The 14,503-nt window shown below is 47.5% G+C and overlaps 1 protein-coding gene across 1 annotated transcript; it reads left to right on the plus strand.

The window, feature by feature from the left end:
• Positions 1 to 1,397: 1,397 nt before the first annotated feature.
• hic2 (hypermethylated in cancer 2) lies at positions 1,398 to 13,617 on the plus strand. The gene is made up of 2 exons (XM_034542642.1): positions 1,398 to 1,624; positions 10,900 to 13,617. The coding sequence occupies exon 2, from the start codon at positions 10,980 to 10,982 to the stop codon at positions 12,690 to 12,692; it is 1,713 nt and encodes a 570-aa protein (XP_034398533.1). The 5' UTR covers positions 1,398 to 1,624; positions 10,900 to 10,979; the 3' UTR covers positions 12,693 to 13,617.
• The last annotated feature ends 886 nt before the right edge of the window (positions 13,618 to 14,503 follow it).

Below are 14,503 nucleotides of genomic sequence, written 5' to 3' on the forward strand. Positions count from 1 at the left end.
CAACACATTTAGTCTGCGATTGTATTTGGATCCCTGTTGGAAACGATTAAAAGTGAAATATGAAAAAGAGCAGAGTGTGTCAACGCCTTTTTTTTCTCTGATGAGCCTCGATGCAGCTCCTGTAGACTGATATACTATATTGACAGCTTCATTCAATAGATACATCTTAATAGTGTCATTGACTTAAAGCTATAGGGGGAAGTAACCGGCTTATCTTCGGCTCCTATAGATCACACTCTTGTGATGTTTATCACAGGCGTGCCTCAGAGCAAGTGTTGTGTTTCTCCGCGAGCTAATGCCACGCAAAGCACGTGCAAGTGCGGTCGCAGCACCTCGATAGCGCGACTCCACGTGCCGCGCGACTCCACGTGCACTTCCCGCGGCGCACCACGGCGGGTCAGCAGAGCGCTTCGGCGCAGCGCCATCCGCTGGACGCGAGCGCGTGAAAGGAGTCGAGGCGCCGGAAGATGTGCGCCATGTGGATCGAGCGGGTCTCTCCTCGAGCAGCTGGACGCGGGCGAGAACGCGCGTCGTTAGCCGCAGCCAGGTGGCATCATGGAGGGTTCAGTAAACGACGCAGAGGCGCAATGGGCAAACAGGGGTCCATTGCCCCCCCCCCCCCCCCCACACACACACACACACAACCACCACGTCCCCTGTTTCGCCATTGGCTCGGCGGGGGTCCTCTGGGGGTGAGAGGAGGAGCCAGCAGATCGTCACACTTCCGCACATCTGGTGCCCAATTTTTGAACCAGAACCCTTCTCTCTCTCTCTCTCTCTCTCTCTCTCTCTCTCTCTCTCTCTCTCTCTCTCTCTCTCTCTCTGCTGATACGTGTCTGATGACTCCAATCTTGTGAAGTCTCAAGTTGCAATTGCAGCCGATGAACCGATTTCAGAAACTAAAACAAAAATAAAAACGCGCTTTTAAAATATATTTGCATATAGAAATAGCATACCCGTGAAACTTGATGGAAACTGCTAAAAAGAATTTCGCACGACTTTATATATATATATATATATATATATATATATATATATATATTTATATATATACTGTATATATATATATATATATATATATATATATATATATATATATATATATATTCATATATTAAACAATTTATTTTCTTATAATATTCTCAATCATACAATAAAAGTTGCCACTTTGTTTCAACTCACTACTGTTTATTTAATTTGATGTGAAACTACCTGCGGGTTTCACTTAAACCCTGTAATTTAAATGTTTGTTTCACTATTTGTTTTTATCCCATAAATTAAATATCCCCTCGACTCGGAGGACCTGCATTATAAGCAGTACATAGAAACACGGCTGAGAGGGGAGGCCCAAACCCACAACACACCCCCACCCCCGCCTCTTTCTCTGCCATCTTGCAGGTAAAGTTGCCAGGGGTCCTGGGCTGAGAAAGTGGCCAAACCCTCCCACAGCGGGCTGTTTTTTTTTTCTCCCCCTGCTGCACTCTGGGCTGGTTTCTATTCAAATGTGGGTCAGGGGTGAGGAAGCCTAACGTCATAAGCTTTGCAACATGGCGTCCCGAAGGCTGTGAGATGAGCAAGAGGATGGCAAAGAACGCTTGAGGACGGATCCTACCGATGTAATAAGGTATTTAAAAGACATCTAATCTCTTTTGTTTTGAAGGTGGAACCGTAAACGCGTTTTTTTTCGATCGGGTCGTTTTCCTCCGGGTTGCTGCAACGATCGCAAGCGGTTTTTTTTCCTCTCTCTCTCCGGCGTTACGGTGGTGTGTGTGTGTGTTTTTTTTTTTTTCAACGGCGTGCCAACGAAAGAAAAAAGGTAGCTCCGCTGGTACCTATTCCGGCTCTATCAGCCGGCTTTTGGCGAAGCTTAAAACTGCCTGCTCGAACCCGCAAAACGACCGGGTTGGCAAACGTTGTGGCGTTTTTTTTTTCTTGGCGTCGTGAGCGAATAATAAGAGATGCCCCCCCCCCACACCACCACCACCAGTGGGACCGAGTGTGTGCTACCACATATTCGACAGGCTGGCAAAGCGCAGCGGGCGACAGAAAAAGGATCCACACAAAAACAACAACAACAAAAAACCCAAACCGCGGACACCTCGCGGAAACGTTAACGCACTCATAACGTCGCTTTCTCTGCTTTAAACCCCCCCCGATGATAATCCAACGAGTTCATTGCATCGTTTCCCACAAGACGAAGGCGACCGAGCCGAATGCCTCATTGAGACCCAGCGCTCTCGTGTGATCACAACACTGATGAGGGGTTTTCTTTTCTTTTTTTTAAACGGTAACTTATTAATTGAATGTGCAAAAAAAATAAAGAATAATAATTAACCAGGACTGCGGATTTTACGCACGCTGTTTTTATACATTAGCGCAATCTTCCTGGTGATCGCAGAGATGTTACAGCCGATACACGTGATGTAACCTGCATTGTTTATATGTAGGTTAAGCCACCTCGGTTTAAGGTTCGGCTAATTACAACGTGCACAGACACACGCACACACACAGTACAACGCAGGCTTGGCTACTTGTAACTGAATTGCAGGCCTATGATGCAGAGGGTTTGGAAAGGTGGGCCACTGCTATCAGACATCGTTGTGATGGGCTACAGTGTGGGTGTAACGTTACATTGGGACCCAAAATTGCCTTATGGAAACAGTGTTGAGTGCTATTGATTTCTGGGTGTCTTCAACAACAACAAAAGCGTCAGTATATTCATATATTGACTATTTGACTCCAACTCAGAAGAACAACACATGAGTTGGTAGCAAGTCAAACAAATGTTCAGGTGCAGAGGCTGCTCCGCTTCCCAGGTGATTAGTGTTGTTCAAGTACCAAGGGGCATGGCGATAATAAGGCCCAGGAATGTCAGTAATGCAACAACACATGTTTAGTTCTGCAAAAGGCTTCTTTTGCTTTCCTCAGCTAAGAACATAATCTGAACCAGACCCCCGCAACTCTCTCAAAGTCATGTCGGTATTGAACGTGTCCGTCTTCATGCTTGGGTAAAAAGTGTTGTCCCTCCTCACCTGTGTCCACGATCACATGGTTTTTTGTTTGCCTGTTGTCCTCTTTGTTTGACCTCCTTTCCTAGTTTCACAGTTCTTTCTTTTAAATGCAGAGACATTGCTTGACTTGGGGCGGAGGGCGGGAGTTTTGTCACAACTTTAGTGCGATGCAAAAGACACAATCCACCTATATTCTCGACTTGCTATCCCGCTCTATAATACACCGATTATAGGACTAGATTTTCTCTGGTTACATCCGCCCAGAAGGCGGAGAGTCCAAGTGAGCGGTTGCTCTGCCTGTCCGGTAAAGAAATCTGGCCTGACAATGTTCAGGAACGATAATTTTTTTTACACTTTATGCATGTGGATAATCTAATCAGATGAAGCTTGTACGGTTGGAGCGGGGGCCCCGGCTCTGCTGCTTAAGAGTGTTTGATGAAGACGACAATGCTGCATCTGTAACAGCAGTGAGCGAGCTTTGAAGACTGACAGTGTGGTAAGGTCATGTGACCGGCATGTCTCTCTCTCTCTCTCTCACACACACACTGCTACAGCACTCTGAGGCAAATGTGTGATTCTGACTCTACAAAATATACTGAATTGAATTGAGTTGCATCTTCAAAGGAGAGCAGTCCACTATATCACAAATGATTAATCGTTTGCAAGCTGCCGTTCCGACGGAAACCTGACAGAAACGAGAAGGAACCATTGACCAGAAAGTTGCACTCTCTGACGTGGTATGTCATCACCGAGCCCCAACCGCCTGCATGTTGGAGCTGTTGCCAAATGTACGTTATAAGTAGGTGCATTGAGTGAGAGGTGTCAAAAAGTTGATTTTAGGCCACAAAAAAAGACCAAGGGTCAACTGATCAGTGTGACAAGTTTCATAGACTATGGTGGACTAAAGACAGGGCCTGGAGGGTAATTTGAGGCCTGTGTGTGTGTGTGTGTGTGTGTGTGTGTGTGTGTTTGTACACGTTTGTTGCCACATGATCGTCCGGTTGGCTCTTGCCTCGCCCTCCCCGTCCTCCCCATCCCGTGTGTGTGTGTGCAGCACAATGCGGTAAGGCTACTTAGGCTGTACGTTTCTGCTGACATGTTGGGCGAGGACTTATAGATTGTGCTTGGCTGACGAGTCGTATACGGATCCGCCTGTCCTGTCCCGCCCGTAACGCGCTGCATGTTTGGAGGTTCAGCTCGGTTTGTGCGGTCGGCCAAAGCGCCTCCGGGCAGGGCTGTTGTTGTTCTTCTAAGAAGAAGAAGAAACAGTCTGTGGAATGCAGCGCTGATAGCCAGAAGGTTATGCTGTGTTTAAAGGCTGTAGGAGGAGGAGGGGGTGGCAGCTCTGTAAAACCTTGGACCATACAGGATCCCTCCTTACCCAACATGCCCTCTGTCCTTAGCCAAAGTGTTAGGCTCCAGGTCATGTGGGTCTACGGCTTTTTACTGGGAGGTGTGTGTGTGTGTGGGGGGGGGGTTTATCTCATCAACAAAGTTCACTCTCTCAAGACAGAGGTCACTTTATCATTCCAATCATATGCTCGCTCGCTCGCCAGTGAAGTGTTTGATTGCTTCACTTTTTTAGGCGGGGCGAGGGCGCACGGTGGTCTTGCGAGATGTGCTGCTCACCGGTGTTGCTGGCGAAAGTCTTGGTGTTTGTTTGTGTCTTTCTTTGATTACTCCGAGGGGTGGGGTGAGGTGAGGGGGCACTTTGGATGCAGCAACAGAGCCACAGAATACAGCACAGCATGGAGGCTGCGGATGTAAACATGCGTAAACCCAGAGAGATAGCAAGCATGCCCTGGTTGAGTTAGACATTTCTATTGATCAGATACCTGGACACATCTCGCATATCATCTTTTATCTTTTTTTTTTTGCAAGTATGTCATCTGTATGGCAAACCGCAGTCAAGTTATTTTGTTACCAAAATATTGCTGCAAAAGAAGCTAAAGCTAAATACATCCAAATATATATATATCTATATAGTATTTACATTTGCTAAAAAAGCATTCCGACCAACCTCCATGCACTTGATTGCATTAAAGCTGTAAGTCAAATGGATTCAGTCATTTTTATATATATATATATATATATATATATATATATATATATATATATATATATATATATATATATATATATATATATATATATCTTTTTTTTTACCCTTTCTCACCAGTTTCCACACAATAACCCACAATGTTAAAACCTCTTTTTTTGCAGAGGTTTTAACACCGCACCATGTGGAACTTTCGTCTCGTGGCAATGTATTTTCAGCGTTATGCACATGACTGCTGACCTCTGCCCGCTGATACCTGCACCCATTATTAATAGCGGCCTGTTTGTGTAATTTACTGTACTCTTAATCATGACATTAAATGGTCTTGTGTCGATTTAAATAGAGTCTGGCTGATTTTTAAATGGTAGTTTGCCTCAGGTCTTAACTATAACAGGACGGGGGACTGCGCGACAATAAGTGCGATGGGCGGGGTTGTGTGAGTGATTTTTGCACACATGAGAGAGCATACCTGTTACTACCTCTTGACCCGCCGGTGGCTTCGGCATTTGGTGTTACTTGTGGATGGCATGAACACCACAGAGGAGAGAAACTCATTGTGATGCAGGGAAACGGGTTAGGACTCGCGGGGCTGCTTTGGTCGTTTTGGCGAAAATTTCCACAATGAATTATTTTCCGCCGGTTGTCGACGCCTCCGCTGGACACGCCGTGTTTGTGTGTGTGGGCGAGAGAAAGAGTCTCTACTTCCTTTGGCTGCACAGCTCTAGTACACATGGGGTACGTACTACGTAGCAACCTTTGGCCCCCCCCCCCCTCCTGTGAGCAAATGGAGGGGGTTCCTTTCATTTCTCTGCACCCCAGGCAGGACTTGTGTGTCTGCAACATGGCTGAACTGGCTGACAGAAAATTAGTCTTAATTGGAAGGACTGCGGTAGGGACACTGTAATTCGTGCACTTCCCCCACCTTCAGACGTGCAGCACTGGGGTCACTCACCTGTTCACTAGCATTTGTATCCTGCAGACCAGCCGTTCTGGTCCATGGAGACACATATTTTTTTTATTCCAAGAAGGGATCCCAGCTGGTGATTGTCACCTTATTTCACACTCCGTCGTCTCTAGTTGGAACATAACCCTGAATATTCTGCTCTCCTAGATGCATCACGATCCAGTATAGAAAATAACTGTAAATACAAGACTCTTGTGGCTCGTTAACAACAACATTACACTGGATTTCTTTGCCATGTACACAGTTATCAAGGTTTCTAAAGGGGTTGTTTGCTTCTGGAAAGTATTGCTGTGTCAGCAGTGTGGCGAGAGGAAACGGAAACGTGCCCCCAATCCAAACTCTGATTCAAACTGCAATAAGTGAGCCAGTGAGAGTTTCAACAGTTTAATAGATTATTAAACATACTGCACAGCCTGCCCAAACCAAATGCTCTGGGGGGGGGGGGGGGGGGGCTCACTAGTACACTTCAAATAAGATATTGTTACAACAATTACACTGCAGGTTTTACAGTGTCCAGGTTACAACCATCCTCCAATTTCCTGCCTTGACCCAGTTTGCGTCTTTTATTATTTTGATTTTAAACGTGCGTCTAAACTTTCCACCAAAGTTTCTGAAACGTTTTGAAAAACCCCAAACTGTGACCAAATCGCTAGAAGCGTGTTTGTGGCGTTTCCTCTGACACAGCAGAGGGTACGCAGGTGTAAAGAGGCATACAGTAAGGGCCTGGCTGTTCAACTTTAATCTCCTCGCTGTGCCGTGAGCTGTCCACTCCCTCACTGGCGAGCCGAAACCCCCGATAACTGCAGCATCAGAGAGTCCAACCGTACCCATGCATCAGCGGCAGCCATGTTGGGGAAAGAAAAGAAAAGGGCTCAGAGGTGGTTGCTCGGTGTTTGTATTTCAAACTGGCTTTGTACCATCCCCCTAACCCCTCCCCCACTCCCTCTGCCCACAAGCATTGTGTGTGTGTGTGTGTGTGTGTGTGTGTGTGTGTGTGTGTGTGTGTGTGTTCACTGTCTCTGTGAGGTCTTTCACTCGTGTACATTGGCTCCCTTCCCCTGTCTGCCTGCGAACAGTCTTCACCTGCACGCCCACTGTCTTCTGCAGAGCGCGAGCACCCGCACGCCTTTTTCTTTTTTTATGTATCGTTTTAATGAAGGAATCGCCGAGACAGACGAGCCCAGGTAGAACATGTTTTTTGCAAGCCCACTTGTCTTCTATTGGTTGTTTTTAGCCGGTGACCTTTCGCAGCAGTAAGGTGTGTTTTAGTTATTGCGCCACAGGACTTCACCTCTGCCCTCTCTCCTGGCTCACTACCCCTCCGCTCAGGAGATTAGTGCCACAGCCCACTGCTCTCCCAGTCGCTACATGAACTGGGACTCTGAAAAGTTTACTAACTCACTGTTTAATACATACAGTGGAAAATAGTGTTGAACCAGATCATACAGACGGCTGGTGTAACCAGTTTAATTCACCGCCGGGGGGGAACTTTGTGACGCTCCAGTTTTCAGTCTCTCGTGGTGGAGATCCAGGTCAGATCTGTCTAGTCGGCGTAAACACCCCTGTCTGCTAATCTCCTCATCAGCAGGCACCTGGCACAAGCCACGGTTGAGGTGAAGCAGTGGGGTGCTGTGTTTTTTCAAATTAGGTTTTCCCCGGCCCTCTATCATTACGCTGTGGTCTGTTTTTGAAAAGGTTAATACTGCAGCCCAGTAAGCTGATCCCGTGCTCGTGCTCGAAGGGCAACGTCTACCCTGGTGTTCTCTCCGAGCCCCAGCGCTGTCTTCGATTGGTATGTGGTGCAAAATTTGGCCATAGCGAGTAATGTTTCTCGCGGCTCTCCTCACCGGCTATGTTGGCATCTCTGCATCTCCAACCCTGCAGAAAATGCTGCCCGCTAACTACGTAAATATGAACATGCTCATGGACTAGTCATCCTGCATTCTGGAGCGACTGTTCTAGTCGTGCCACCGCTCTAATAGCGCAGCCATCCATGATTTAATATGAGCAACAGTCTGGATACTGTGTTGCTTATGCCTCTTCAAACTGCCCAGAGCGCCCGTGCACTCCCAGATGGAGAGCTGCCATGATGATGTGGGCCTGTCCGTGTCCTGTGGTATTAAGCCTGCTTTCCTGGGCAGCACCGTTGGAAGGGGAGCTGGGCCTACACGTGTCCCACCCTAGCTGCATATAGATCATCCGTAATCCATTAGCAGCTCCCTGGAATCCAGCCGGCACAGCAGCGCACTGGAGGGGCCAGGGGGAGAGAGGGTAGCTGTGTGGGTGATGGGTGATGGGGGGGGGAGCAGAGTGAGAGAGGGATGAGAAGAGGTGGGGGTGGGGGAGGGCTCTGTGGGTTTTTTTTTCCTTCTTTTTCTTCCTGTGCTGGCTTCACCACTCAGAGCCCAGCCCCCTTTTTATGTCGGCCTGCTGGAAAAGCTTCTTGAATCCCCCCCATAAAGCCTGCAGAGGTGTGTGTGTATGTTAAGGGAGAGTCTTGACTGATATATGGCTTCCTGGCTGGCATCATAGCAGAGGCCCTTCTTTGTCTAGCAGCCCTCCTCTCCGTTACCGCCTACAGGGATTGAGTGCCACGCGCACCCCTGTAGCACACGCTGCGATTAACTGCAGATCTGGGTTCCGTATTCTGGAGTAGCTCGTTGTAATTCACGTTGGGGGGTAGGGGCTGTTTCACGGGAGGTGTTTGTATGCCCGGTGAGAGGCTGGTGAGGGTGGGAGAGAATGGAGAGGAGAGGAGCAGAGGAAAGATGGGGGAGGGGATGCAGACGAAATAGAGGAAGACCATGAGTAGAAGTGTCAAAGCAGAGAAGGCAAGACCAGGCCTGGACCTGAGAGTAATGATCACTCCGGCTGATTGTATCAGCCTGACTGTTCCAACAGAGCCTGATATGATACTTCAGCAAGCCGTCTCCAGTATACACTGCTCACCTTGTTGTTTCAGCGAGATGTAATGTATTATTTCTTTGCGACAGTGTGTTGTCCTCGCCAACAAACTCCCTGTCCGTCTTGTCGCCTTCATCGTCGGCAGATTTGACGTTGATTATCCCACATCAGGGTCTTGTGTAGTGATTGTAGGGCCCGGTCGGTATATTATTAAGGCTTTGTTTAAGTAAGGTGTGATGCGGCATGTCATTGTTCTGCAGGGGATTTCAAACTGAAACGACTGGTTAAAGGAACGGATGACTAAAAGTGTGGCTGTGCTGTATTGTGATTTCATTTTTTTTTTTTTTAATCAGGGTTTGGCCTGATACATTTTTGTGAATTTGAGCCTTCAGGTGAACGCTTATTCCAGAGGGGGGGTGGGTTGTTTGAGAACCCAAGCTCAGTCCTGTGTCTTTGCCCTCAGGCATGCCACTTCTATGCTTCTAGCTGAGTTCAGGAACCGCTCCCTTTTCTCCTGCTGAGCAATATGAAACATGATTTTCAGCAAATCTCTAGATTGCCGCTGTGTCTAAATGGTGCATTTTCACATGTATTTATTGCTCGAGTGAAGCATTTCTCTGCATTACTGTGTAATCCCCTGTAATACGGTAGACCCTGCCCTGAGCAGGGGCATTAAAGATGCGTGTCCATTTTCCCAGCGTGCCCAGGGCTTTAACCATGTTAAACATGAGACAAGAACACACCCTACTGCTCCTACTAAAGCACACTAATACTGTTGCGTCACACCAGAGCGGTGGATAGGCTCTTTGAATATAGTGCAGTACATTTCTTTACAATGAATAGTGTTTTCAGGTTAGAACACTGTGGTCTGTAGTAGGTCATCACTATGCAGTCTAACACTGGATGAGATTCATTTGTCCTAATTCCATAAATGAGGGCCTCTCTGGAGGATCAGGTGTTGCTGTCCTTGTCTTTGAGCCGCACCCCCACCCTTCTCTGCCCGAGCTCCTGTGTAGTTTTACCTGCTCAGGTGTCACCTAATCCCTCCCCCCGGCCCTGCAGTGGCACCGACCCCCACCCCCAGACAATGGGGCTGGGCTGACATTACCATGACCTAATGGAGGTTAGAGTGAGCTGGTATTCCAAAGAGGGCAACCCCACTGAAAAATCAGGGTGGAGGCACCTTGGAAAAGTAGTTACTTTTGACCCTTTCCTCTTCTCCGCCCATTTGGCTTTTGTGCCAGAACAGTGGCGATGTGTATCAGAACTTGATCCATGTGGGTTTGCAGTTTGTTTAAAAAAGGAAGGGAGGGGGTTCCAGTTTCTCAGCTGCCGTGTGATTATTTGGCACGCTGTGCTGACAGTTTGCAAATTTCCTTGTTAAACTAAACCCGTACTTGGATTGATGTGCTCGCCGTGGGAGTTGCAACACAATTGTATGACGTGTCAGACATGCGAGCAACTGTCAACCTGTTTTCAATTTTATTCCGACTGAAACGAGACATCAAACCAAGTTTGTGCAGAAACACATTGCTTCTGGTACACCTGGTACAACACATTGCTTGGTTGACATTTTCTATGAAAACATTTTGTGCGATCTGTTAAAAAACACTACCCTCCTTTCACTTATTTTACCATGGCATACATTGGTATTGAACAATTCATTTTTCATATCATCAGTCTGAAACTTAGCTTTTAAACCGCGAGCCTCCGGAGAATGAACGGAGGAGTTTTTCTCTTAAATGTAAGAGGGGGTACAAAATCAAAAGTGTGTTACCCAGAGATATGCCCATAGACTGGAGGTGTAACCTGCAAAAAACCATGAACCAACCTCCACAATGCTATGGAAGGATTGTAATTATCTGTAAACTCATATCTTATGTTCATGGACTACTAAACTAAGCTTAATTCCTTATGTCTTAAATGTAATGCTAACCACCTTTTTCATTTCTCTCTTCCAGCTTCAGGTGGTGCTCGTGTAGGAAGAGAGAGAGAGAGAGAGAGAGAGAGAGAGAGAAGGAAAGAAGAAAATAAGGTGGAAATGGAACTGCCAAATCATGCCAAACAACTGCTGCTGCAACTCAACCAGCAGAGAGCCAAGGGGTTCCTGTGTGATGTTATCATTGTGGTGGAGAATGCACTCTTCCGTGCCCACAAGAACATCCTGGCTGCGAGCAGCATTTACTTCAAATCGTTGGTCCTCCACGATAACCTCATTAACCTCGACACAGAGATGGTTAACCCCTCTGTATTCAGACAAGTTCTTGACTTCATCTACACCGGGAAGCTCCTGTCCTCGTCGGACCCGAGCAGTGAGCAGAACTTCAGTGCCCTCTTAACCGCAGCCAGCTACCTCCAGCTCCATGACCTCGCAGCTCTGTGCAGAAAAAAGCTCAAGCGCAGTGGTGGGAAACCCCTGCCAGGTAAACCCTCCACTCCAGGTCCCCTTAGCCGCTTACGCCTCAACAACCAGCGCCTTTCCACTTCTACCCCAGCTGGCCCCAAAAACCACTATCCCCCGACCCCTTCCGATGCTGACCAGCCGCAGCCAGATGAAGGCCTTCGGGACAAGCTCTCAGACGACGAAATGTTTGTTGGCAGCTCTGGGAGGAATGGCAATGGGGGGAATGGCAGCAGTAACGGTAACCTCAGCAGTGGAGGAAGTGCTGGGGAGCCAGACCTCGGACTGGATCTGTCCAAGAAGAGCCCTCCCTCTGCGGGCACAGCCACTGATGCCCTCAGCCCTCACAGCAACTCCCTGGAGTCCCCTCAATCTGCCTCAGTATCCACAACCAACAGTGCCTCACTGGATGACTCCTCTACCACCCTACCAGGTGTAGACACCTGTGGCTCAGAGACCGCAGATCTCAACTCCTCTAAAGCCTCAGAGGAAAATCAAAACCAGCCTGATGGCCCACCGCCCCAGAAGAAATCCCGGCAGGGTGCTCGCAAGAACGAATGGCCGAAGAAAGAGGCGTCAGGGTTGAAGTCTGAAGATCACGACAAGCCCCTGGTCAATGGGGTGATTGTGGGTCAGAAAGACGGCAAGGCCTTTCAGTGTAAAGATGAGGAAGACGGGGGAGAAAACGGCCAGGACCACACTGACGAGAGCGGGCAAAGTGACGGAGAGAGTGCAGGGGGTCGAGGGGGAACTGGAGGGGGGCACCACAGTGCCAACTACGTGTACCGTCAGGAGGGTTTCGAACCGGCGTTCGGAGACAACCTCTACGTGTGCATTCCCTGCGGCAAGGGCTTCCCCAGTTCTGAGCAGCTCAACGCCCACGTGGAGACGCACAACGAGGACGAGCTCTACATCAAAGAAGAGGGAGGGACCTTTGTGAAAGAGGAGGATGAGGAGGAGGCAGAGGACCTCTCTGCAGCCGTGGGACCCTCCAGCTTTGGCTCCGAAGCGCGTCCGTTCAAGTGCACAGTCTGCAGTAAGAGCTACAAAGACCCGGCGACGCTGAGGCAACACGAAAAGAGCCATTGGCTGACCAGGCCGTTTCCCTGCAACATCTGCGGCAAAATGTTCACCCAGAGGGGCACCATGACACGCCACATGCGCAGCCACCTCGGCCTCAAGCCGTTTGCGTGCGAGGAGTGTGGCATGCGCTTCACGCGCCAGTACCGTCTGACGGAGCACATGCGTGTCCACTCTGGGGAGAAGCCGTATGAATGCCAGCTATGCGGGGGGAAGTTCACCCAGCAACGTAACCTCATCAGTCACCTGAGGATGCACACCTCACCCTCTTAGAAACGTATCAAGCCAAAGAACTCTGGGATATTGAAAAAAAAAAAAAAAGAAACTACCTTTTTTCTTTTTGTTTCTCCATCTCAACAGCAATGAAACGCACATGCACACATTCACACATTCACACTCATAGTTCCCTTCATATGAATTCCAGTTTACGACGTCCCGGCTTAGTGGATGATATTAGCTGTTAGCCACAGTGGGCTCTTGGTGACGATGGGAACTTGTGGATTGCAAGGATCATGTCGTCATTTATATCAAGCGACGTCTGCTCACCTCTCAGGAGTTCTCGAGGGACGCATTACTCCCGTCTCTCGCCAAAGTCACAAAGCCATGGTGGTCTGGCACGACTTGTGGTCTGCATTGCAAGTCTGTCAAATGTGAATTTGGCGACTGATGTAATGTCAAGCCCCGCCCTCAACTCATGCCCCTCAGCCACCTTTCTCTCTTCTACCCTTTTGAGCTTGTTCAGATTGCCCCTCAAACTGATCAACTCAGGAGTCCCCTCTGTACTCCAGTGCTATCTTGACCAAAAACCCATGCAAACAATACTGGCAATAATTCAGCAAAAAGATAATTTTGAACCCTGACAGCTTTATACCCTTTGTTATGTTGGTGATGGGGATCTGTGTGTGAGAGGAGGGGTAACTGGGGTTGGGACCATCTCCATGCTTTAACTGAAAGTCCTGAAAGAAATGGTGGGATGACATTGGATTAAGTTTTAGTTTTACAGACCACAAATACTCAAAGTCTCTCTCTGTGGCTGCTCGCAGCGATACAGGGTGGATTTTCACTGTTGTCTGTTTTGCCTGCTTGTGCTCCCGGGAATGAATCCTGGTTGGAAAGACAAACCCCTTCGAGGTACTTGATTTACTTAAAGAACTTGTAATGTTTCAGTGAACGTTTAAACTGGAAAGTCTTGGGATTTTTCTTGTGAAGGGGGTGGGAGGGGGAGATTGGATTGGATTGGGTGGGTGGGTTGTTTGAGGGGGTAAGGAGAAGGTGTTTTAGACTGACAACTATGTTCAGTGGGTACGTTTATTTTTTTGTCTGTATAGCTTTCCTCCCCTCAGAAAAAAAGAAAAGTCTATTTATATAGGCTTGTGACCTCGCTACCTCTGATTACTCTTACAAACTCTATGTTGATTAGTTGAAAGTTCCTATGTAATTAATTGTAAAAAGTGTGTAGATTATGGAAACTTTTCACCTAATGCTTTAACCTGCCCATCTCTCAACACAGGTTTTTAATGCTGATAGATTTTACACATTAATATAGTTTTTTTCTTTAGCTGTTGTTTTTACTTGTCAAATATAGCTTTCAGGGCGCCGTGCTCAGTGTGGCCCCGCCTCAAAGTGTACTGTAGCTTCCCGCCTGGAGCAAATAGTGGTGAGTTAGCGTAGATGTATAGTGTTCCAAAGATCTTATGAATGTTGAGGAGAACAGTGCTAACTAACATTGCTAGACAAGTTCATAACCAAAGTTAGAAAAAAAGATGTACTTAAGATATATAGCATACTAAATTATTTCACTTTTGATTTCTTTTTTTGCTGTATAAAAAAAATTATGAATTTATATTCCAGACAAAGAGATCCCCTCTTTTGACGGAGCTTCGGCCAATGACTCTGAGACTGAGGAAGGCTTTCGTGTTTTGCAAGGAAAGCTTGTGCTGATTGGTGGGCTGGTATGATTTAAACCTTACCCCCCTAACGGAAATGGTAAAGTAAAAAAAAAAAAAAAAAAAGGACGTGTTCCCTGAACATGTTTTTTTTGGTTTCTTTTGGTTTATATCCAGAGTCCTTATCACTTTATATTC

The sequence above is a fragment of the Cyclopterus lumpus genome, chromosome 9, assembly GCF_009769545.1.
Source record: "Cyclopterus lumpus isolate fCycLum1 chromosome 9, fCycLum1.pri, whole genome shotgun sequence".
In the NCBI taxonomy this organism is placed as follows: Eukaryota; Metazoa; Chordata; class Actinopteri; order Perciformes; family Cyclopteridae; genus Cyclopterus; species Cyclopterus lumpus.

Excerpts from the sequence above, each read along its gene's own strand:
- hic2 (XM_034542642.1), top strand. The coding sequence starts at position 10,980 with ATGGAACTGCCAAATCATGCCAAACAACTGCTGCTGCAACTCAACCAG.